The 25,691-nt window shown below is 41.3% G+C and overlaps 1 protein-coding gene across 4 annotated transcripts in view; it reads left to right on the forward strand.

The window, feature by feature from the left end:
• LOC108963739 (secretory carrier-associated membrane protein 1-like) overlaps nucleotides 1-21,479 on the forward strand; it is a 146,303-nt gene extending 124,824 nt beyond the window's left edge. Inside the window, exons 7-11 of one of the 4 annotated variants that reach the window (XM_050986415.1) lie at nucleotides 592-693; nucleotides 3,183-3,300; nucleotides 12,349-12,499; nucleotides 19,919-19,973; nucleotides 20,827-21,479. In XM_050986415.1, coding sequence (XP_050842372.1) covers nucleotides 592-693; nucleotides 3,183-3,300; nucleotides 12,349-12,499; nucleotides 19,919-19,973; nucleotides 20,827-20,935 — 535 coding nt within the window. In that variant the 3' untranslated portion in view covers nucleotides 20,936-21,479. Of the gene's footprint in view, nucleotides 1-591; nucleotides 694-3,182; nucleotides 3,301-12,348; nucleotides 15,305-19,918; nucleotides 19,974-20,826 lie in introns of those variants that run through there. The other 3 variants (XM_050986416.1, XM_050986417.1, XM_050986418.1) reach the window with 3 other exon arrangements.
• Nucleotides 21,480-25,691: the final 4,212 nt, after the last annotated feature.

Here is a 25,691-nt window from a genome sequence, read left to right on the forward strand (position 1 = left end):
AATACACTGAGGTATTTGAGATTCTGCCTGCATGTTTATATTTAGGGATTTTTTACAGGCTTTTTGTCAGGCTAACATTTTAGTAATTTAAACAGAAAACATATCTTGTATATTTTGTTTTTAAACAACAACTGCTTCAGTATTCTGATCTACATTGTTTCAGCAATTCCATACTAGTTTTTATTGCTTCCTACAAGTAAAATATTTTCTTCCCATCATGCCAGCACTGTGAACTTCAGTCTCAAAGTGGAGTGGACTTCTGTTCTTTATGCATTGTAGCACAACTTGGATGTTTAGTCTAAGAGGCCCTGCTGTCTGCTGAACAGAACACTAAGGAATAGTATCTTGCTGTTATTCTCACCTCTGTGAGAGGTGCAAATGACAAAGGTACTAAATTGAAGAAGTAGCAACAGATCATACATAAACACTTTACAAAACCACAGAATTACTGGAACTTCAAGTCACCATCAATAAAATATAAAAGCACTTTTTCTTTAGTTAATGCAGAAAAAAAATTTAGATTGGTACGACAATATTTGTAAAAAGTAATACATTTCCTGGCTGCTTTAATTTTCCCCCCCCCTCTTTCAGGAGTGACAGTTCATTCAGGTTCTTTGTGTTCTTCTTTGTATATATCTGTCAGTTTGCTGTACATGTACTTCAAGCTGCAGGATTTCAAAGATGGGGAAACTGGTGAGTATTCTGTTTTCTGTAGCATTGTACTGTCTGTAAGACAAACACTCATATTTGATATAGCAGCTGCAAACCAGTCCGTGGTTTTAAAAGAAAAAATAATCTTGTGTTCACTGGAATTCTTACATTTAGCAGTCAAAAAAGCATTTTTTGAGTGCTCTTAGCTAGAAAAAGTATGTGAAACATATCCCAAGAGTATGAGATACTTCTGTTATTTGACTGCTCAAAATTTTGTCTTTCAATGTAAGCCACTGTCATGGTTTAACCCCAACCAGCCCTCAAGGCCCCCACATCTGCTTGCTCACTCCCCCACCAGCGGGATCAGGGAGAGAATCAGAAGGGTAAAAGCTATAAAACTCCTGGGTTGAGATAAAGACAGTTTACCAGGCAAAACAAAAGCCACACACACAAGCAAAGCAAACCAAGGAATTAATGTACTGCTTCCCATGGACAGGCAGGTATCCAGCCATCTCCAGGAGAGCAGGGCTCCATCATACGTAATGGTTACTTGGGAAGACAAATGCCATCACTGCAAACTTCCTCCCCCTTCCTCCTTCCTCCCACTTCATATACTGAGCATGATGTCACATGGTCATGGTCTGGACTTCCCCTTTGGTCAGTTGGAGTCATCTGCCCCAGCTGTGTCTCCTCCCACGCACCCCCAGCCTCCTTGACAGCTTGGCAGTATGAAAAGCAGCAAAGTTCTTGCCTCTGTGCAAGCCTTGCTCAGCAATAAGAAAAACATCTCTATATTATCAACACTGTGTCCAGCACAAATCCAAAACACAGTCCCATACCAGCCACTGGGAAGAAAATGAATTCTACCCCAGCCAAAACCAGCTCAGCCACTTTATACTGCTCTTTTATATAGTACCTCTCCTCTTTTAGTGGTGTGTGGAGAACTTATTTGCTCTATATTTAGGATAATGAAATAAGCAAAACTTAGGAAAAAATGAGAATAATTTAGGCTGTAAAAATTTACTGTTTGAATATTATTTTGTATAATTTGTTATTTCTAATGAGATTAATATACTTACTAATAAAGTTTATTGCTAAAATTGGAAGAATTATTCCACAATGTATTTCGGTGAATATAGTGCTATATTTTTGATATTATTTGAAAAGCTAATTTGTCCAAGTCAGCTTTTTATTCGGTAATAGTTGATTTTTCATTTTGATGCTTATAAATATATAAGCTTTTACTTGAACTTTTAATGTAGATATAGCTTTATTTATGTAGATATAGCTTTATTTGAAGCTTCAAGATCTAATATTAGGATTTTACAAGGAAAAGCTATTGGGAATCACTTACCTTTCTTGGAAAAAATAACCAAAACAAAAGAACAAACTTGAATTAACAAAAAGCATGGTTGTAGTAGCCAGCTGATGGCATGGAGAGCTATAACTGGCAACAATGTACCTGGGTAATGACATTTCTGTGTATCAGTGGTTTTCTGTTCACCTCCAAATGTACATAAGGCAGAAATAAACATCACTGCTTTAGAACTGAACTATAAGGAAAAATCCTGGTTTATTGTTTTTGCTCTCAAAGCCACTATTTTGCTTTTCCCTAGATAACATGATTGACATGAACAAAGTGAAAAAGTGATTTTAGAAAACCAACTCTCCAAGTATGACGTGTACTTTTAAGGATACCTGGGGAAGTGGCATGAAAAATAGCCAGATCATCATCAAACGCTAATTGCAGTTTTGACTTTGGAGTTCTGTGCTAGAATCCAATTGAACATAGGAGACATCAAAGCAATTTGAAACAAGTAGAAGAAAGTTTTAAGGTTGTTTTAGTCTACATAAATTTTTTGCTCTTTTTGGTGAAAGAATCTTTTCTCTCTTAATGTGTTATTTTTATTAGGGCAACCTTTTTTTTTTGTGTTTATGTTGATGTTTTCAATTTGAAGAAAGGGGAAATATTTGAAGTAATATTGATGTAGCAATCTGTTCTCTTAATTAATCTGACACTACCTACTTAAAAAATATATATTAGTCACAATTGAAAAAGCATCACTGTGTGGTTACAGCGAAATTAATTTTCCCACATAAAAGTTCTTTGTGTGTGCCATATTTTTTGTTTTCTTTTTTAAGATGTTAAAAGCTATCTTTTTAGGGATGTTTTCTCTTCCACAAAACCATGTAGTCTTAAATTATTCTGAAATTACAGTATGACCAAAAAAAAAACCCCAAAAAGTGATGAGCAACTCTAACATCTCAATTTCCTCCCAGCTCTCCTAAAGGATAATCATCTTTGCTAAAATTTTTCCTATAGTTTCACTGCATGAATTGGGAAAAATGGCAACTAAGCTGTAAAAGCTTATAGAACAGAAATATGCTCATATATAATTTTCATGAGGTTTTCTTAAAAAATATTCAGTTGATCAGAACCAGGATGTTATAAAGCTTCCCTTGATGTGGATAACTGTGGTTGAATGGTTCATGTGCTGTGCTAGTCAAGTTTGTCTTTTTTTTTCCTTCAGTGGGTGGATTTCCTCTCTTACTAGTCTTAATAAGAGTATTCCTGTTGGCATTATGATGACAATCATAGCTGCACTTTTCACAGCATCTGCTGTTATTTCATTAATTATGTTAAAAAAGGTAAGTTACTTATTATTCCCCTCTTCTGTTTTCTATGTTCTGGAGTTTGCTTTCCTGCTTGAGAGGCAATCTCTCTCAAAGTAATGGGGATTAAATTATATTCTTGAGCATGTGCTTGTGCCTTACCTTTTAACAACTGTGCTTCAGTAGTACTTTTTTGCTTATACTGTCATGGAGTTATGAAATGCTGTTTTTATGGTGCACTCATTTCTGCAAACTAAAATGGGCAAAGATAGCTTTGAATAAGAGAAGCTGGGAGGTGAGCCCACAATTAAAGGGTAGATGAATGCACTGGACACTAAGGTAGGACTTGTAGATGCAAGGTTGCAATTTTCAAATCTGTGGTGATTCATTAGGCTGAGTGAAGCATGATTCAAATGATTACTAAGTTTCAGCTCTTATAAAATTATTCCTCATTAAAATCAATAGAAGAGTAAGATGCCTAGCACATTGGAAAATTATTTTTATTTCTCTGCTTGGATTATTTTAACATTTGCTGTCAATTAATGATTGCATAGCATAAAACCTCAAAGATGCTGTTCTCCCTTGGTTCCTTTTTGTGAATTTCCATCCAGAAAGCCTAAGTTTAGATAATAATGTGCTAGTAAGCTTTTTATGTCATTTCAATTAAATGTAACTGATAATTCTGCTGCTGATATGCTGGTAATTCTAATAATTCAACTGCAGTTACAGTTCCACTTAAAGGTCTTCATGTACCCAAACTCTACAGGCCTATTTACAGTAAGGTAGAAACTTCCTTTCTCCTTATTTGTTTTTTGCATAAATACTCAGGTATAGGAGAAAGAAACAAATGAAAAATATGTATGGTGAGCATTTTTTACACTCTTTCTACCAAATGAATCTGAATTATTTTCAAAAAACTCGTATACTCATATATGATCTGGTGAGATTTATAACAAAAAAAAATTACATGAATTTTCCTGCTATGCTTATAGAATCATAGAATTGTTAAAGTTCGAAAAGACCTCTAAGATCATCAAGTCCAACCATCAATCCAGCACCACCACCATGTTCACCACTAAACCATGTCTTCAAGTATCCACATGTTTTTTGAACACTTTCAGGGATAGTGACTCTACCACTTGCCTGGGCAGTCTTTTCCAATGCTTTACAACCGTTTTCATGAAGAAATTTTTCCTAATATCCAATCTAAACCTCTCCTGGCTCAACTTGATGCCATTTCCTCTTGTCCTATCTCTTGTTACTTGAGAAAAGAGATCAACTCCCACCTTGCTACAGCCTCCTTTCAGGTAGTTGCAGAAAGCAATAAGATCTCCCCATAGCCTCCTTTTCTCCAGGCCAAACACCCCCAGCCCCCTCAGCTGCTCCTCATAAGACTTGTGCTCCTGCCCCTTTTCCAGCTACGTTCTGTGGACACACTCCAGCACCTCAATGTCTTTCTTGTAGTGAGGGGCCCAAAACTGAACACAGGATTTCAAGGTATGGCCTCACCAGTGCCGAGTACAGGGGAATGATTGCTTCCCTGGTCCTGCTTCCCACACTATTTCTGATACAATCCAGGATGCCATTGGCCTTCTTGGCCACCTGGGCACACTCTGGCTCATGTTCAGCTGGCTGCCAACCAGCAGCCCCAGGGCCTTTTCTGCTGGGCAGCTTTCCAGCCACTCTTACCCAAGCCTGTAGCGCTGCGGGGGGTTGTTGTGGACCCAAGTACAGGATCTAATGCTTGGCCCTGTTGAATCTCATATATTTGGCCTCAGCCCATCAATCCAGCCTATCCAGATCCCTCTGTAGACCCTTCCTATCCTCCAGCAGATCAACACTCCCACCCAACTTGGTGTCTTCTGCAAACTTGCTTCAGGTGCGCTCAATCGTCTCATCCAGATCATCAATAAAGATATTAAACAGGACTGGTCCCAATACTGAGCCCCAGGGAACACCACTCATGACCAGCCACCAGCTGAATGTAACTCCATTTACCACCACTCTGGGCCTGGCCATCCAGCCAGTTTTTTACTCAGTGAAGAGTGCATCCCATCCTCACTATGGGAAATCAGTTTCTCCCGGAGAATGCTGTGAGAAACAGTGTCAAAGGCTTTACTGAAGTCTAGGTAGATGACATCCACAGCCTTTCCATCATTCACTAAGTGGGTCACCTTGTCATAGAAGGAGGTCAGGTTCTTCAAGCAGGACCTGCCTTTCCTAAACCCATGCTGGCCAGGCCTGATTCCCTGGCTGTCTTGCACATGTCGCATGATGACATTCAGGATGATCTGCTCCATGACCTTCCCTGGCATCAAGGTCAGGCTGACAGGCCTATAGCTCGCTGGATCCTCCTTCTGACCCTTCTTTTAGATGGGCATCATATTTGCTCACTTCTAATCATCTGTGATCTCCCTGGTTGACCAGGACTGCTGGTAAATTATTGAAAAGGACTTGGTGAGTTCTTCCACCAGCTTTCTCAGTACCCTTGGGTGGATCCCATCAGGTCCCATGGGCTTGTGCAGGTCTAAGTGGCATAGCAGGTTGCTGACCATTCCCTCCTGGTTTTCGGGGGCTTCATTTTGCACCCTGTCTGTCTTCCAGCTCAGGGGGCTAGATACCCTGAGGACAACTGGTCTTGTTATTGGAGACTGAGGCAAAGAAGACATTACATACCTCAAACCTTTCCTCATCCTTTGTTACTGTTTCCCATCACATCCAACAAAGGATGGAGATTCTCCTTAGCCCTTCTTTTGTTGCTGGTGTATTTGTAGAAACACTTTTTGTTATCTTTTACAGCAGTGGCCACATTAAGTTCTAGCTGGGCTTTGGACCTTCTGATTTTCACAACATCCTTATAGTCCTCCCAAGCTGTCTGCCCCTTTTTCCAGAGATGGTAAACTCTCTTTTTTTCCTGATTTCCAGCCAAAGCTCTCTGTTCAGCCTGGCCAGATCTCTTCCCCGATAGCTTATCTTTTGGCACATGGGGATGACCTGTTCCTGCATCTTTAATTTTCCTCCTTAAAGCACATCCAATCTTCCTGGACTCCTTTGCCTTTCAGGACTGCCTCCCAAGGGACTCTCTCAACCAGTCTCCTAAACAGGCCAAAGTCTGCCCTCTGGAAGTCCAAGGTGGCAGTTTTCCTGACCCCCCCCCCCCCCCCCCCCCCCGCTTACTTCTCTGAGAACTGAAAACTCTGTCATTTTGTGATTGCTGTGCCCAAGATGGTCTCCGACCATCACATCACCAACAAGTCTTTCTCTGTTCAAAAACAGCTAGTCCAGCAGGGCTTCTTCCCTGTTTAACTCCCTTACCAGCTGTGTCAGGAGGTTCTCTTCCACACACTTCAGGAGCCTCCTGGACTGTTTCCTCTTTACTGTATTGTATTTCCAGCAGATGTGGTAAGTGTAAGTCCCCCATGAGAACAAGGGCTAATGATTGTGAAACTTCTCCCTGCTGCTTACAGACTATTTCATCTGCATCTTCATTCTGGTTGGGTGGTCTATAACAAACTCCCACCAGGATATCTGCCTTGTTGTCCTTCCCCCTAATTCTTGTCCATAAACACTCAACCCTATCATCACTACCATTAAATTCTAGACAATCAAAACACTCCTTAATATACAGGGCTACCCCACTTTCCTTGCCTGTTCTTTCTGAAGTGTTTATAGCCATTCATTGCAACAGTCTAACTGTGAGAGTTATCCCATTGGGTCCATGATGGCAACTATATTATAGTTTTTCTGCTGCACAATGGCTTCCAGTTCCTCCTGTTTGTTGCCTGTTCTGTGTGCATTGGTGTAGGTGCACTTTAGTTGGGCTAATCACCCTAAAGCTTTTTTTGCATGGAGACATCCTAATTCCTGCATGACCAGTCACAGGTGCTTCTGGGATTTCTAACATCAATAATCCCTGCATACTTGCTGCCATATGGATCTTCATCCCCTGCCTCCACTGATATGGCAGACTGAAGGACCTTGCTAGCACACTGTCCCTTGCGCAGTGATGTGTCACCCCCAGCCTTATCTCTATCCAGTCTGGCTTTATCCCTGTCCCTCTTCCAATCTAGTTTAAAGCTCTCAAGTAGCCCCGCTCACTCTTGAGCCAAGATTCTTTTTCCCCTTTGACACAGGTAGACTGTTGCCCCATTCAGAGGGGTCCCATGATGAGGGAAGAGACGACAAAGTTGACTCCATGTATCAGAAGGCTTGATTTATTATTATATGATAGATAATATATAAAAACTATACTAAAAGAATAGAGATAAGGATTTCGCTACTAAGCTATGCTAAGAATAGAAAAGGAATGTGTCCCCCCAGCCCGAGATGGGCGGACAGGTGTTCTGTGATAGGCTCTTAATTGCAAACAGTCTGACAGGGCCAATCACAGACATCCCCTGTTGCATTCCACAGTAGCAGATAAGAATTGTTTACATTTGTTCCTGAGGCCTCTCAGCTCTCAGGAGAGGAAAAATCCTAAGTAAAGGATTTTTCATAAAACATGTCGGTGACATCTCACCCTTTTTATTTTAAAAAGCAATTAAAAAGAAAAACGTTTGCAATTTCATCTGCTGGACCAAGCAGAGGAAAGAACAAGCATCTGAGAGGCATTTTTTGTTATGTGTTGCCAATCAAAATATCAATCAAATGCTGGTGTGGAACCATCAGGGAAATTCTTCACCTGCAGAACACCAAATTCCCATCACATCACCAAAACAATCTTAAAATAGAAGAAAATGCAAAAAACAGTCCAAGGAAAGTTCATTGCTTCAAGTCCAAACAGCTGAGTTTCAGGAAAAAGTCCAAACTGAAGATGTTCCTCTTTGACATTGCTGAAAGTCCCTTTTGGTCCTGAAACAGGCTTGCAAAATTTTTGAGCTGGTAGCTCTTTCAACCCCTTTTATTTAATTTTTTTTTTTTAAATTTTTTTTTTTTTTTTTTTTTTTTTTTTTTTTTTTGAAAGAGCAGCAGCAGCAGAGAGGGGCCACTGAGACCCCAAACAGGCTGGTCCACCAGCCACCGTTTGCGGGGGCTGTGGCCCCCGTGGAGGGAACAGGGACCCCAGACCCGGCTCACAGAACGGCAGTCCAGGTCCCGACGGGGGAAACAAAGCCCCCAAACCCAACAGGCGCTGGCCGGGAGGCCCTGGCCCAGGGAACCGAGCCAAACGGCCCAGACCCAGCTCGCAGAGCGGGCTCTGTGTTCTCTCAATCCGGCGCTCCGCTGCCGATATCCGGGCAGCATGAGTGACCGAACGCTTCATCCCCGCTGAACCGGTGCAGACCAGCAGCTGGGGAAGAAAAGCTTTCCAAGGGATCAACACCCCAGATCTGGGGGTGCTTTGTCCCCAGAGCAAGTGAGCGATGCTCACAGTCCACTGTGTCTCCTGCCTCTGCAATGCAAATGCAAAAGATGTTCCCTCTTTCTGCCCCTCGGCACCACCCCCTGTGGGCTGGGGACCGGAGGCAGAAGGCTCAGGAGCCCCCTCCCCCACGCCACAAGGGCGCGCAGGGGGAGTCAGGCATTCCAACCCCCAGCGGGAAATCCCGAACCAGACCCGGGTCATCCTGCGAAAACCACCGAGTTTGAAAGCAAGCAGACGGGCTGAGCCTGCGATCAGCTGTCGAGCCGCACCCCTCCCACGGAAGGGGAAGCCGGAATCCCCTTCCCCTGTCCCAGCCCCCCTCGCAGGGGCAGCCTCGGGACAGCCCGAAAAGCTCGGGGGGGGTCCCGGCTGATCGCAGGCGCCGCGGCGGCCGCCGCGGTCGGGTCCGATGACGGTTCCGCTGGGTGACTCTCAATTTCCGCTCCCTCCCCCGGCGCGCCAGCCGGAGGCGAGGCCACCGCGGGGGTCGGCGGGGGCTGCAAAGCCGAGGGGAGCGCGTCCCCCACCGGGCTGGGGACAGCCGCCGTGTCTTCTCCGGGTACCGGAAGCTGCAGCGCATGCGCAGACAGCGACGCTGGCGGAGCCGACACGGAAGACGGCGGCCCAGCCGCGGGGGGCGTGGTCGCTAGCTCTTGGTGATCGCTGTCGAGTGCGTTGCCAAGTAACTCGGGCGGAGCCGCTGGAGGCGGTGCTTTTGCCCCAGAAACACCGACAAACTCTGCCGGAGGCAATGGGTCCACCCCCGCCGGAGGCGGACCCGCGGGAGGGGTGCAGGGACCGGCCCCTCCTCCAGGGCGGGCAGCGGCTCACGCCGCGGAGCCAATTCACCTCCCCCCTGAGGGCAGCGAGGGGGGGCAGGCGGTTCCGTCGGCGCGTGCACCAAAGTCGCAGAAAAAAACCTTTCTTCTGCCGCGGGCAAAGCATCGCCCCCCCGCCCCGATTCGGGGGGGCTGGAGACTTCCAGGCAGCGGATTCGGACAGGCTTGCCTTCTTCCAGCTCCAGCGAGAAGGGAGACATGCCCCGCGCATCCGCAATCCACTGATATGCTAATGCCTTCCGTCTCAAGACCGGGAAGAGAGTTCTAAAAAAAGGATATATCTGAGGGAAGCCGAGTCCCCGGTAAAAAAGATCTCGGATAATGAATTCCATGCATTCCCAAACATATGAATCAAAGGCATACAGCACATCAGAGAAAAAGCCATGGTGCTTTGCCCACCAGAAAAACTCATAGAAATGTGTCGTTAGCATAGGAATGCTGTCCTCCTGACCCCATCTCCTCCAGAGGCCGATAAGTTTCTCCTCTGAGGGAGAGAATGGAACCTCTGCCTCCGTAGGCACTCTCGTCCACATCCGAATCTGCCTCACACGAAGGGCAGCATTTTCAGGAAGGGAACTGTAAACAGTACCTTGTGACAGTGTCCTCTGGGCTTCAGCAGACTGCATTGTGCTGCGAAGACTCCCGGACCTCTTGTCTCGGAGACTTTTCAAAGGTTCTCTCTGTGGCCAGCTTTGGCTGTGAACTCTGCCCAATTTCAGGTTCCCTGGTTCTTCAGCTCCTGGCTAGAAGCCACTTCTGTGGCGATGTCCCTTTTTTCACTCGGGTTTCACCATATGTTACCCCGTTCAGAGGGGTCCCATGATGAGGGAAGAGACGACAAAGTTGACTCCATGTATCAGAAGGCTTGATTTATTATTATATGATAGATAATATATAAAAACTATACTCAAAGAATAGAGAGAAGGATTTCACTACTAAGCTATGCTAAGAATATAAAAGGAATGTGTCCTCCCAGCCCGAGACGGCCGGACAGGTATTCTGTGATAGGCTCTTAATTGCAAATAGTCTGACGGGGCCAATCACAGACATCCCCTGTTGCATTCCACAGTAGCAGATAAGAATTGTTTACATTTGTTCCTGAGGCCTCTCAGCTCTCAGGAGAGGAAAAATCCTAAGTAAAGGATTTTTCATAAAACATGTCGGTGACAGTAGACCCCATCTGTTCTCAGCAGGCTCAGGGTCATGTAAACCAACCCACGATCAAAACCCACAAAATTCTTCTGGTAACTCCAGTCTCAAAGCCAACTATTCATCTGCATGATCTTCCTGTTTCTTGCCCCATCATTCCCCGCAACTGGCAGGACAGAAGAGAACACAACTTGTGCTCCAGATCTCTCAACCAGTCATCCCAAGACCCTGAGGTCCCCCTTGATTGTCCCCAGACTTCTTGTTGGACTTCATTGCTGACCACCTGGAAAGCAAATAGTGGGCCATACCAAGCTGGGAAATTTCTTAGTGATGTCCCTTACCTGGGCCCCAGGGAGGTAGCACACTTCCCTATGGGTTGGGTCCAGTTGGCATATCCATCCCTCTGTTCTTCTCAGAAGGGATTCACCAATGACAACTACCCTTCATTTCTTAACTGAGGTGGTTGTGATGCAGGGGGTAGGCTGCTCTGCCTTAGGTGACCCCTCCAACCTGGAAGAACCTTCATTCACATTTTCATTTCCCTGGTCCTCAAGTTGCAGAGGGACCAAACATGCGACTAGCATGTCTTCACCCTACCTCCTCTTGGAATTTCTGTCTGAACACCGCTGGAATCCAGGTGTTGGTAGCTATGTTTGTTCTTTTCTATATCTTTTCTGTCTCTCTTCTTCTTCTAATTCCTTCTTCTCAGAATTTTTGAGTAACTTAAAATCAAATGGGCTTGGAGTTTGCTAAGTTGAATGGGCAAAGGTAATGCTTTGGGAAGTGTTTCATATTGATTGAATGCTGCTTTAAACCTTTTGCCAAAGTTCTTTGATTTTCTACAGTTGCCGGTAGGTTTTTTTTGTTTTGACTTCTTGAGAACATCTTGTTAGTATTACTCCTCAGAGTACATGAACAACCACAAGCCCTTTTAAAAGTCTCACTGAGCAAGGTTTTTTGGGCCTTATATCCCCCCAGTTTATATACTGGGCATATGTTCCATGGTATGGAATATCCCTTTGACCAGTTCAGGTCACCTGTCCCGGCTATGCTCCCTCCCAGCTTCTTGTGCATCTCCTCCCTGGCAGAGCATGAGACACTGAAAAGTCCTTGACTCAGGGCAAGTACTGCTCAGTGACAACCAAAACACTAGTGTATTATCAGCATTATTCTCATACTGAATCCTAAACATAACACTGTAGCAGCTACTGAGAAGAAAATTATCTCTCCCAGCAGAATCCAGGACAAATATTCAGTAATAGCTTAATAGGCACTTGCAACCTTGTCAATCCATAAAATTAAGATTGCTAAAACTGTATTATATAAAAAAAGTTCACTAAAATGTTATTGACACAGTAGATTCAAAAATATTTCTTTCTTTTTGTTTCCTGCTGTTACTTTTAACAAGCACCCTTAGCATATGTTATGCTAAGGATACAGCCTATTTGTGTATTTAAATGTGTTGTTTCAGACAGTAGATAGCACACACATAAACTTGGAAAAAGGTACAGGCATCCTACAGTCAAACTGCATGCACAGCAGGGCAATCAGAAGTTGTAGAATTTGTGGGGGGAAAAAAATTCTGTTTATTCATTTTTGGATCCTCCCAAACATATGAACAAACCAGATTTTTCTACCACATGGCTCTACTTCATGTTTGAGACTTTGCTTTTACTCTACCAAGAAATTGAAGCTTCAGCATGCTTTTTTACTGCTTTTCCACCTCCCTAGGTACATGGTCTCTACCGCATCACTGGCGCTAGTTTTGAGAAAGCACAGCAGGAGTTTGCAACAGGAGTGATGTCCAACAAAACTGTACAAACTGCTGCAGCCAACGCTGCATCAACAGCAGCAACCAGTGCAGCTCAGAATGTGTTCAAGGGTAACTGAATGTAGAGAAATATAAAAAATCATGACAGTTCTCTTCCATTGTACTTTATTTTCCAGTCGCTTATTATATTCCCTAAAAACATATAACAGGATACACACAGCATATTTGTTTATTCTGCAGCAGTGCATAGGTAAAATGGGAATTGTTTTTTTATTTAATAATTTAATAATTAATTTGTTTATTTTTAAAAGATAACCATTCTCTGTGCTTATTTAAAATGTTGCATTTTGGAATAATAAGCTTTCCTTATTTAGGGAGGATAAGTGATTTCAACAACTGAATGAGAATGAATTGTGGTATACAATGATCAAATATAATATATTAAGAATTTGGAGGTTTTTTTAGTGGTTCATTTTGGTGGGTTTTTTTAACTTCAGGAAAGGACTTAGGCTAAATTGTTTTTCTTTGTAAAAACTGTTTTCCCTATTTCTGCCATAATTGGGGTAGGCTGAGAGATGTAAAAGTTTAGGTTTGGCTATGCTTTTGCAATTTCAGCAGCTGCTGAAGGACAAATACAAGTAGGATAGATATAAATTATTTTCTTGGGGTATTTTTAGGATAAGTCTTTTGATATAAACCTGTAATTTTGCATGAATACTGTCATCTGTACTTGTTTAAATAGTGTTTTGATCCAGAATTTGCTTGCACAAAGTTATATCATTTGTTTGTATCAATTTTCATGGAGTATTCTCTACCTGTGAAAAATTACTATGATGCAGAAACGTTCTCTGTAATAGAATGGGCAATGCACTGTATAGTTTAAGGAGGTTAACTGATGCTTTAAATCACAGATCTAAAATATTATATATTTTCTATTTTTAATTTCAGTATTCATGTCTTGGGGCAGTCATTTTGTTGGAAAAGAAACAAATATTGACCTCTAGAACACTAGTATCATGCCACACTTCCCTCCTACATGCAGTGGTATTTTTGTGGTGTTTGGACTGTGTAGATTTGTATTTAACAGTAGTAGTAAATCTCCCACCTTATCAGTCACAATGTTTACTGCTTGTCCAAAAATCTAAATATACAGTATTTAATTTCCTAAAATCAAGCTTTTTAAGCAATGGCATTTAACAGATACATGCTTTCATTTTAATTTAACTCAGCTATTTCTGTGATTTAAGACTGAAGGAAAAACAGCTGTTTACCTTTTGAATTAAAAAAGTGAGAAATCTTCATCTTTCACAAAGCTAATTTTAGCTCATTGAACTGGAGGCCTAAGAGGTTAAATTGGTGCTGTGGAACTGAACAGTCCATAATGGTGCATGCTATCAAAATATTCTAGAATTCAATCAGGTCTGTCTATAAAGTGACATTTCTCTCCTTTGAAGGCTATTTAATATTCTTGGATTGCCTCATGAGTCTTATGCACAATACTTAGGCTTTTTTTTTAAACTCTGTTTTAAAAAATTAAAACAGGAAGGCACCCCATCGCACAACCTGTATAAGTACACACTGTAGATGAAATTAATTCAGCTCTTAAGGTGTATTACCTTTAGTAAAAGGTAAAAATTCTGAGGCCCCTCCATGTTCTGAATGTGAACAGACTTTTATAGATTCTTTTTCACTGCAGTATATGTATAATAGCATAATAATATTACAAAAAAGAAAACCTGTTGCTTAATCCCCTGATCAGGACTGTATTGTTAGCATGAAGTCCCTACTAGTATCCTTTCTTTTACCAGTTTCATTGAATCCATCTTGAATTTGGATTAATGCAGTGAAACTCACCTATGCTGAAGTTTATATTAATGAATATACTCGTTTCTAAATATTCTCTGCATCATGAAGTTAAAATTAATTTAAATATTCTGTGTAATAGGGGCTCTAAAATTCTATGCTAACACTAAACATAAATTTGGGTGAAATGTTATTAAACACTTTCCAGACAGAAGTCACAATTTTCTGTTGAGATGAGGCATCACACCTCTAGCAGCTGTAAATCAAAATTGTTCTTTCCATAATCTTTTTTACTTAACTTGAGGGTTGTATCTAGGAATTCTACTATGGATTACTTTTGAGTTGAATTTAAGAAATTCTCTTGGATATCTTTTGGATATGAATCCAGGGACATCATCCTTGCAATTTAATTTAAGTTCTAAGATTGCATAATAGCATACATTACCAGAATATATTATGAAAGAAACATTAGGAATAAAACCTGAATTTGACAGTTACCGTCCCCCTTCCCCCTCAAAATTTAAATGTTCATTTGGAAAACATATTTATTGTTTTTTATATATATATATATATATTATATATATGGATTGTTGATTTGTAATGTCATGGGTTAAATTTACAGATTTTAACCTCCTAAGTGAAATTCAAGGTTCAATTACATGTGAATTATTTAAACCAGCAATCTCTGATGCTTTGCAGTCCTAAAGGGAGGGAGACATTTGAGTTTACCTTTGACAGCAGAAGGTTGATATTTGTTAAAATATTTTGTACCTAACTAAAACTAGATTTTACACTCTTATTAATTAATCAGAGTATGGTGCCCACTTAAGTTGTCATTTTGTAGTATTGTGGCAAATTGAGTCTATAGTATGAAGTTTAAACACTGAAATGTCTGTAGTCATTGATTTGTAATTTAGGAGTTGGTTTTATTTATCTGGGGGATGTTTGTATATTTTGTAAATTACTAACAATGCTCTGCCATCCTGGTGAATGTCATAGTTCTCTAAAAATATACTTCTGTCCTTCTGTTGCATGTCTGAGTAGTTCAGAAGCTTTGTATATTTATTGTATTAACCCAGTGTCATAGAATAAAAAAAGATTTCTTTTTCTGAATGTTTGATCTGTATAGTTTTGAACAATATAGGGATTTTTCTTTTGAAAGTCAGTATAACATGCAGGGCAGATTATTTACTCACAAGTGCTCTCAGGCACATGGTGTGATTCTGGGGTGTTTTGCTCAAGGCATACAGCAAACACACCTGTGAACAACAGCTTAGCAAGTCAGGAGCTATGCTCAGGCCTCAGAGTTCTTGGCAAGGGACTTTCTCCAGCAGGGCCAGAAATTTCAAACGAGGGTCTTTTCTTCAGTGGTCCCCAATGACGATTGTGAGGCAGATGAGAGGAACTTTGGACAGAGTCTCACACACAATAGGACACGAAATAAAATGACACGCACTCTGAAACCTTCAAGGTAAAAAGAAGGGAAGTTTATTTCTCCACCTCGATATATATAGAATTCAAAAAGTGACCCTGGATTGGAGGATGGAATTGCCACATCTCCAGTGACACTGGTCAAACAACAGTCCATTAAATTTCTCTACTCCTCCAGAAAGGAATGGAAAACAATCATTATTTACATAAAAGTGTGTGAGAACTCCGTTACAAAAATATAAATATCAGAAGGCTTAGAAGAACTTAGAAGAACAGGGCAACACACCCTTTGTTTGAAAAGAATTTTTGAATCATGTATTAGATGTATGAATATGCAACAGGCTATTGCTTTTAAGAGTTAATCCTTTGTTAGCGAGCCATGCTTTAAAGCGGAAAGTATCTGAATGTTCATAATTCTTTGCTTTTATTGTCCTTTATTGTCCTAACTCTGATTGTCCAAAGTCTTATTGCTCTACTTTGTATTACTATTTTTATTACCATTTTTTTACTATTAAACATTTAAATTTTTAAAACAAGTGATTGGGGTTTATCACAAAAATAAAATTCGGTTTGGCTATCAAAATTTTATATCAATGTTATAAACAGCAAAGTTCAAAGGCAACATCTGTGCTAACTGGGCTTCCTGTCAAAGAGATTTCACGAGAACAGAGTATCCTGGCCACATACTGGTATAAATATGCATCTTCACCTCCCTGACACATTGAAAATTAACAGGGTAAGAATCCCAAACAATTCAAAGGAGAAAAATTGAATATTCCCTTAGGTTTGGCTCTTATTCCTGCCAAAGCTAATGGCGAAAGCCATCCCCATGTCATCTCAGTTTCTGTCACCAGCTTCAAAGGGTATTTTTTTATTCCTCAATTCATCCTTTCTCCTTGATCTGAATTCTCAGGGTGCCAAGTGGTATGGATGTCCCTCTGAATTCTCAAAGCAGCCATAATCCCTTCAAGGATCCTCTTGTAAAATGAGTTCCTGCATCCAAGTCCACTGCCTTCACAATCACCTATTCAGAAATCATTTGTTAACTAATCAAATAGTTGTTGAAGCAGCTAGAAACACCTCCGGCCACCCTGCCAGCTGGCATACCACTACCAGAGGATATCTAAGCCCTCTTGCCCAGGGCACTGTAAAAAATGTTTTTGTGATTCGTGTCAATCAGCAATGGAATCAGCAAATGCTTGTATCTGCTGAGTCAAAAATGGATGCATTCCTTGGGATAGCTGCAAGGAACAGTTTTGAAACTTTCTACAGCCAAATAAAGCATCGAAATAAGAGAAGTATAGTAAAGAGATGAGGTAGCAAGACGACTGATGCTTAGAATAAAATAGAGGAAGTTGTGGTAAAGCTAAGAGATGTTGCAACAAAGCAACTAAATGCTTATGTATAATAAAAAGCTTGATGCACTTAACAAAATCATGTAGCAGACACAGGTGAAGGGCCTCCCTCCAGACAACCACAAGAAGGACAGGAAGCCAATGACCACCTGGAAAAATTATGAAATTGCTGATCCCAGCTTATTGATATTTGCTGATTCGGACTAACCAAGTGTCGCCCTGTTCTTCTAAGCCTTCTGATGTTTACGTTTTTGTAACGGAGTTCTCACGCACTTTTATGAAAATAATGATTGTTTTGCATTCCTTTCTGGAAGAGTAGAGAAATTTAATGGACGGTTGTTTGACCAGTGTCACTGGAGACGTGGCAATTCCATCCTCCAATCCAGGGTCACTTTTTGAATTCTATATATATCGAGGTGGAGAAATAAACTTCCCTTCTTTTTACCTTGAAGGTTTCAGAGTGCGTGTCATTTTATTTCGTGTCCTATTGCAACAAGGGTGTTTTCTGGTTATTGTCAACTTCCCCCCCTTCATCTTGTAAATCATGGTCAGACTCCATGGAGTCTGCAAGGAGACTAGTTTTTCACGATAAGGAGGCATTAATTCTTCTCTTTAGGATTTTAGTGTCTTGTTGTTTTCTCTGTGCGAAGAATTTCTTGATTATCTCATCCCTTTCTTGAGCTAGTTAAAAAGTCTTACATAGCATAGTTTCTATTTTAACATTATGCTATAACCTAAAACTATATTTAACACACTACTGAAAAGGATTAATACAGTATAACTTTCTAATGTAACACATCTAATATTCATTTTAATATTTGCGAAAAGCCAATAATAAAATATGCATTTTTCACAATTTTTATATCTTTTAAAGAAAGCAAGTAAGCAGTGCTGGGTGGCCGGGGAGTCACAGCTCCACTAACGTCGCATACCACTTACAAGTTCGCCAATGTATATATACTGGTTTTAAGCCTACAAAGCATTTTCCAGTGTTTGTGTTAGTCCAAATCAGCAGATGTCAGTAAGCTGGGATCAGCAATTTCATAATTTTTCCAGGTGGTCGTTGGCTTCCTGTCCTTCTTGTGGTTGTCTGGAGGGAGGCCCTTCACCTGTGTCTGCTAAATAATTTTAGTCTTGTACAAGTGCATTAAGCTTTTTATTATACATAAGCATTTAGTCGCTTTGTTGCAATATCCCTTAGCTTTACCACAGCGTCCTCTATTTTATTCTAAGCATCAGTCGTTTTTGCCACCTCATCTCTTTAGTCTATTATACTTCTTCAATGCTTTATTTGGCTATTCAGTCAGAAAGTTTCAAAACCGTTCTTTGTAGTTATCCCAGGAAACGTGTCCACTTTTGACTAAGCAGATACAAGCATTTGCTGATTCCATTGCCAATTGACATGAATCACAAAAACATTTTTCACAACATCCAGCCAGGATCATGGGAACAGCAGTTGGGACAGCTGAACACAGGTGGAGCCATCATACTCGAGTCAAGGTCTCAAAAGCCCAGGAGATTTGGACTTCTCAGCTGGAAGAAAAGGATGGGAGACCTCAGCTATCAGTAGCCATGGACAAGGACCTCTAGTGATTAATGGGCTAATAACAACCATCGTCTCCTTTATTACCTGTATTTACTTACCACACCTGGTGCAAGGACCAGACAGAAAAAAGTGAGGAGTTGTTTCCAACATTCCAGGTTGTTAAAACGGGTTAAGTTAATAATAACTAGGGTTTGCAAAGACAAAATGAGAATTAAGAAGAGGAGAGATTGAGAGGAAAGATGTGTACTAATGTCTTCACAAACAATTTTATTGTTGAAGATATGGGTGTTAATGTCTTTGAAATGCTTCTTAATGTCTCTACTGACTTTGGGTAGCAGGTTCATTACTGGGCCCAGACACATTGACTCCTGAAACAGACAGGGGTCTGAATAAGCCTGAACTTCTGAACTTTGGGGTAAAATAGTAGGTTCAAGGGAGGATATGTGGAAGGTGTGTGGGATTCACATTCTCTGAACCTGAGAGAAGCAGTGAGAGAAGCAGAGAAAAGACTGGTCAAAACAATTCTTATCTCATTTGCTGTGCCTGTGTTGTTCACGAGTGCAATGCATTGTGGAAGATAGTTTACTTGAAGGGAATTGGTAATTGGATTCTGGTGTGAGTGTTTTGATTCACTGATCAATTGAATCCGTGTGTGTGTGTGTGTGTCAGGACTGTCAGCTGACAGTCATGAGATTCTGGGCAGTTGAGTGCAATTAAGTGCTTGACAGATTCAGTTTAGATGTAATGTAACATAGTGTAATATAGTATAGAATAATACAGTATAGTAAAGTAATTAATTAGCCTTTTGATATTAATGGAGTCAGATGCATCATTTCTCCCCTTCATCAGAGGTCACCTTGATTTACTATGAACGTGGTTCAGGAAGGCTGTACCTTCCTAGTACCTCAGCCAATGGGCAAAGGAAGAGGGCTGGGAGTTTAGGATAAAAGGTAGGCTGGGCCATCTGAAACCCTGAGAGAGAAAGCCCTGCAGGTGTGTGCCCCAGTGGACTCTTTCCCTTTATTCGAATAAAGTTGAAGGACTCCTCTGTGTCCTTTTTGGATATAAACATCTGGAGTTTGTGGATTTTCCTGACCCTGGCTTCCAAGGTTGAGAACAAGTCTTCGAGATACATTTCATGGACAAAGCACAGCTGGTGCCAAGGAAGAGACTCCAGAGAAGGGGCTTGACCTGGGGGGGAATTGCATCACCACTTGTCCTCCTAATTGGTGCTTTTTATCAATTAGGCTAATTTCCTAAAACCTATAGAAATGTACTCACCCCTGGGGGGGTGGACTTTTGTGGACATCTTTCCATAACTGTCCCTGAAGGCCTTCAAATAAAAATCCACTTTTATATTACCTCCTTACTAAAATTCTCGAATTTCACTTCCAGGATGGGAAAAAGGCAACAGTTATTCTGGCACACCCAGACAGGACAAGGGAAACAGGTACCTTTTCTCAAAATCTGAAACATTCTACAAAAAATTCTTTCCTGCTGGCAGTCGTAAAAATTCCCTGCCATGGCCTGAAATTGAGACACCATGGTTCCAAGATCCCGCAAAAGTAATATAAAGGTAGCTCTTTTTGTTGTGTAGCATGTAGTGATTTGCGGAAAGAAAAAAACTCCAAAACTTTGTAAAAGTTGTAAAGCCGGTATGTTTATTACAGTGCTGGATGCATGTGGGGATCATTCCCAGTAAATAACATGTGCACCCCTGAAAACTCCCGATCCTTTTTTATTCCCCTTAGTGGTGCATATGCATAGACTTTCACAATAAGTAAATATATATTCATTTTACTAGTTTCCCATTACACTTGCAGCTAGTTTTTTATCAGAAAGTACAGAAAGAACTCCTGGGTCATCTTGCCCTGTTTCCTGCAGCCTCAGCTTTGGTTTTTGTCTGTTTCAAAATTCAAGGGGTCCTCTTATATCTCTCGCATTTTTCCTTCAGTTTTTTAAACAGCACATTTCAGCTAAATCCTAAATGGAATTCCACCCTGGTAAATTTCGACTCTGTTTCTGTAGTTTGTATCTTTGTGTGTATTATATATGTATTGTGTGTTTGTGTTGTGAAAAATGCATATTATATGATTGGCTCATCTCGAATATTGAAATGAATACTATATGTGTTATGTTGGAAAGTTATGTGGTATTAATCTCTTTTAAATAGTGTGGTAAATATAGCTTTTAGGCTATAGCATAATATTAAAATAGAAACTATGTGACGTAAAATACTTTTTTGTAACTGACCCAAAAAAAAGAAAAGATAACCAAGAAATTCTTCTCATTATCCTCTCTAGATGGAGATACAACAGGATTCCAAGAAAAGAATTATTGCCTCCTTATTGGGAAGGCCCAGACTCTGAAGAACCAGAGAAGATTGATTTACAAGATGAGGGGAAAAGCTGAAGTTAAGCAGAAAACACCCTTTGTTTGAAAAGAATTTTTAAATCATGCATGAGATATATGAATATGCAACAAGCTATTGCGTTTAAAGGTCAATCCTTTGTTAGCGAGCCATGCTTTTTGGGGCCTAGTGCCCGAGAAGCATCCGGACATCCGTACTTCTTTGTTTTTGTTGCCCTTTACTGTCCTAATTCTGATTGTCCAAATTGTTATTGCTCTAATTTTTATTACTAATTTAATAACTATTATTGCTATTAAACCTTTAAAATTTTAAAACAAGGGATTAGCATTCTTCACATGTGTAAAGTCAGTAATTGCTAGCAATCCCAGGAAAACATGGTGTAGTGGTGGAGGAATTTGCTTTTAGAGTAGTTTCTCAAAATTTTTTCCTGTTGCCTCATTTCCAACCTTCCCCAGATTGGCTGGGGGGGAGGCAGGGCGTGCATGTGTGTGTGTATGTTTTGCACTGGCTGAGATTTTTTATTAGTGAAGAAAAGCAAATTACAATTCAAAAGTTTCTTTCGTGTTTAACACGCACGGGTTTTAAATGGGGAGTTCGCCTGGAGACTCCTGGGCACGGAGCGGCCGGGGGCCATCTGGCACACTCCTTGGTGGGAGGCGGGGCAGAAGCCCCCACTTCCTACAGGTTAGAAGGTAGAGGGGAAGGGGCCCCCACTTCCTACAAGTTGGTGGGAGGCAGGGAAAGAGTCCCCATTTCCTATGTTCCATCTGTGAAGTTTTTTCCAGGATTTTAGGGCAGGGGTGTCTCCCAGACTCCAAGGACAGCTCTGTGAGCAAGGAGGCCATACCCTCCGTGACGGATGGGGGAAAACAGCCCCTCTGAGAGGGGCCAAAGTGAGTCCTGCCACTGCTATTGTGAAAAGTGCATATTATATGGCTCTACACAGATATTGACTATATGTATTATGTTGTATCGATTAGAAGTGCTATATTAACATTTTAATAGTATGGTAAATGTAGTTTTGTAGTTAAAATGTAGTTTTTGTAGTTAAAATAGAAACTGTCTATGTGGGATATTTTCTTAAAGAGAGGAATGAGGTACTTGCACCGAGATAGCAGCCACAGGATACCTAAATCATTCAGAGAAAAAGAATTTATTGCTCCCTTATCAGAAGAAACTAACTTCTTCCTGCCTCTCTCAGCCCCGAAGATGCCATTAGGATTATGAGGAAGAAGTTGACACTGACCAGACAGGATCCTGTTTTTGAATGGAATTTATGCGTCATGTATGAGATGTATGAATATGCAACAGGCTATTGCTTTTAAGGGTTAATCCTCTGTTAACGGGGGTCCTTTTTCGGGCTTATTTTGCCCAGAAAAAGGTACCCTAACTGTCCATAAACTCTTTGTTTCTATTGTCTCGTATTGTCCTAATCCTAATTGTCCAAATTTTTATTACTCTAATTATATTACTATTTTTATAACCATTTTATCACTACTAAGCTTTTAAAATTTTAAAAACAAGTGATTGGCGTTTTTTACAATTATTGTAGCAGAGGATGGTTATTAACACCTCACTGCCGGTGCCTTACGGGAGTCAGGGTGAGGAAGGCGCACCCTGCCCAATTAGGCAGCCTCGCTCTGTTTCCTCTTGTGTGACCGACAGACACAGGTTATGATCGATGGACAAAAGGAGTCAATAAAACAAAGAAAAGGGAAAGGATTCCCTAAAACCGTGATAATTGACTCCTAAGACTAAAGTGTACACGAAGAACAAAGACCCAAGGAAAAAGGATAGGTATGTACTTGTTTGGATGGGGAGGATGGGGGGGGGGGTGAATGTGTGTGAATGAGAGGCAGGCTGGTTGTCCCAGACCTGCTACGTGAGTGCGGTGTCTCCCATGCTGCGTTTTTGTCTTTTCGCAAGAAAAGTGGCCAAGGAAGAGATGAAATGAGTGATAATAAAGAGTGAGAGAATCCCCCCCTGGGGAAACTGGGACTGGGTCTCAGGGAAGGGGAGGCACCCCTTGGAGTGAGGAAGCTGAGGGTTTTCCGGGCATAATCCACTAGGAAAAATAAAAGAAAAAGTGTGGAAGGGGCCCCAAAATATTCTGCTGGGTTGAGGGATAAAAGTGCCCAAGAATATCCAGAATTAAAACCTGCTGGGTTGAGGGATTAATAATCCAAGAATATCCAGGGTTAAGCAAAATTCTGCTTGATTGAGGTTATGCCCAAGAGTATCTGGGGTTGGACAACACAGCTGGATTTGAAATAAACAGGGCAGGAGATTTTCTTCCTTTTTAATGCCTTTATTAAAGTGATCAGCTCAAAAATGGGGGTTTTGGCAGATCCGCGGAATTCTGCCGCCGCTCCCAGCAGTGACTCAGAAGAGGAGGATTTGCAGCTCTGTCCCCAAGGGGGCAGAGCCGGGAGTCTTGTCCTCGCAAGGCAGTGGGGTATACTCAGGGTTTCAGTTTGGGTTGTCAGTCTAGGGGTCTTGGGTCCGACTGGCATAGTTTTCAATTGGGACAAGGAGTGACCAAGGTTTTCAAGCATCTCAGCCGGCTTCGGACTTCAGCCCTGCTGTCTAGACACCACTCTGACTTCTCAATTCTGCTTCGACTCGCCTCTTTTGGGGTATTTTCTAGGATTTGGTAAAGATCCTGTCTCAAGGTAGTCTGGGTTTGGAGGTAAATTTGCATGTCTCCTGAGATGCAAATATCCCCCTCTCCCCACCGTCTGAGGGGGGGTTGCCATCCTCTTGGCGACAGGCTAGGGTGGTGCTGAAAAACAAGAATTCTTCACAATAGAGAGTTAAACGGCGATACTTAAGGATACTTAACTGGCGATTACAACATTTCACTAACAAAGAACTCTTGGCCAACGGTCAATTTTCAGATCAACTCAAAAACTCTTCTGCTGCTCTTTCTCTTAAAAAAAAAACAGTAACACTTTTTTGTTCATAACAGATTGAGGGGATATCCAAGAGCATTGGGACTGGCCAGTAACACCTAAAATGGTTAAGAGGTGATTTGAAAGTAAAAGGTACCTTACTGCTGTCTTGTGTGTGAGAGTGAGACACACACAAAATCAGCCTCAGCTTCCCAGGCGGGTGGGAATGTGGCAGGAGATGTATATGACCAGCAAATAGGCCATTGTCCCCCCGGGCAGGTGGGGGTTGTGGCAAAAAAGGTTTAAGTGACCTGCAAACAAGCCATTTTCTTTACAGGAGTGTGGAACAGGCCATGGTAAAAGAGTATAACTGACACGCAATCAGCCTCATAGGTGAACCAGAGGCAACCAGATTCAGGGCCCTCCCCGGAGGCCCAAAGATACTGAAACCCAGAGGCCAACCCCAAGGCGAGGTGACAGGGATCTGTTTCCTTTTCTAAGGGTGTCAAAGAATGTGTGAAGGTCAATGAAAAATAAAAGTGAGTGAATGTAAATGAATGAAAGTATATGTAATGTAGATTGTTTATTTTAAAATTCACTATATCTCCTTGGAGGGAGGTGCATTGTATTGAATAGTTTTGTGAGAAAAAAGCGATTTTAAATTTTTTTTGTGTGTGTGTAGTTGGAAGAAAGTGGTATTTAGGTTGTTAGAGAAAGTGTAAAAACAGAGGCAGGGGACAAATAGATAAGATCTCAAAAAATGGGACAGAAAACCAGTGAGTTGGATACAGGAAAGAAAAAAGGGAGAAAAGAATTACCAACTGAAATACCCCAAGATAGCCCTCTGGGAGTTATGTTAGCTAACTGGGATAAAAACCCTTGTACAATAAGAAAGAACAAGATAAAGATGATACAATTTTGCATGACAGAATGGGCAGAGAAGGAAATAAGATCTGACCATGTTTATTGGTCTAGATACAGCTCTTCTGAAAATTGGATTTGTCAGACTCTAAATGTATTTCTAAATTCAAAGTGTTGTAAATGATCAAATCGGCAGCCAAATTTATAAAAAAATCTTATAAATTTATTAGATCGACAACCAAAATAGAATATTATAAAACCGCCACAGCCAAGACAGCGTCAACCCCGGATTTCAACGCTGGGTGAACCTGGTTCAAACTGACGTAGTGTCAGCATCTCCCCAGAGTTTCACACCAACTGCTTCAAGTAGCCAGTTTATATACAGTTTATTCTGACTGGAGCAGAAATTACATAAGATTTCTGTAGGTCCCTACATATGTATAACAGGGACTATACAGATTCAGTCCCATACAAAAGTCAGTCCATAGGTTTGGATGGCTGTCTGAGCTCCTCGAAATAGTCTTCTTTTCAATTGTAGCCAAGATGTCGCCATTCCTCTTTGTAATCTCTTCCAGGGCATTCTGTGAATGTTCTGGACATTCCTGGGAAATGGCCGCTGATTGCCTGGGAAGGACTCATTCATTCGTTAATAGTCATGATTTTATCTGGGCGAGTCCGGGAAATCTTTGAATAGAAAGGAAGGCCCTGCTTCTGGCCATGGGGGTCAGAGGCATGGCTAGATCTTATAATTTTTATACAGTTACAAAGCATGAATTATCTCTATTATATACTACAAAAGGAACCGTTTAAGCCAGAAGAAAGAGAATATGGACAGGAGATTTTAGGAGAATAAAAATCTTAAAAGTATCAGAAACCCCTGAGACAAAACAATAAAAGAAAAAGGGGAAAGAAAAGGGAGGGGAATAAGAGGGAAAAAAAGAAAAAGAATGGAATCCTCTGCAGGTCTTGCTCCCTCCGTTCCCAGTTGCGCCCCAGCCGTTCGCGGTCTAGCCGCCTGTCCCGGGTCCCGGCTTGCTGCCTGCTT

The sequence above is a fragment of the Serinus canaria genome, chromosome W (genome assembly GCF_022539315.1).
Source record: "Serinus canaria isolate serCan28SL12 chromosome W, serCan2020, whole genome shotgun sequence".
Lineage (NCBI taxonomy): Eukaryota > Metazoa > Chordata > Aves > Passeriformes > Fringillidae > Serinus > Serinus canaria.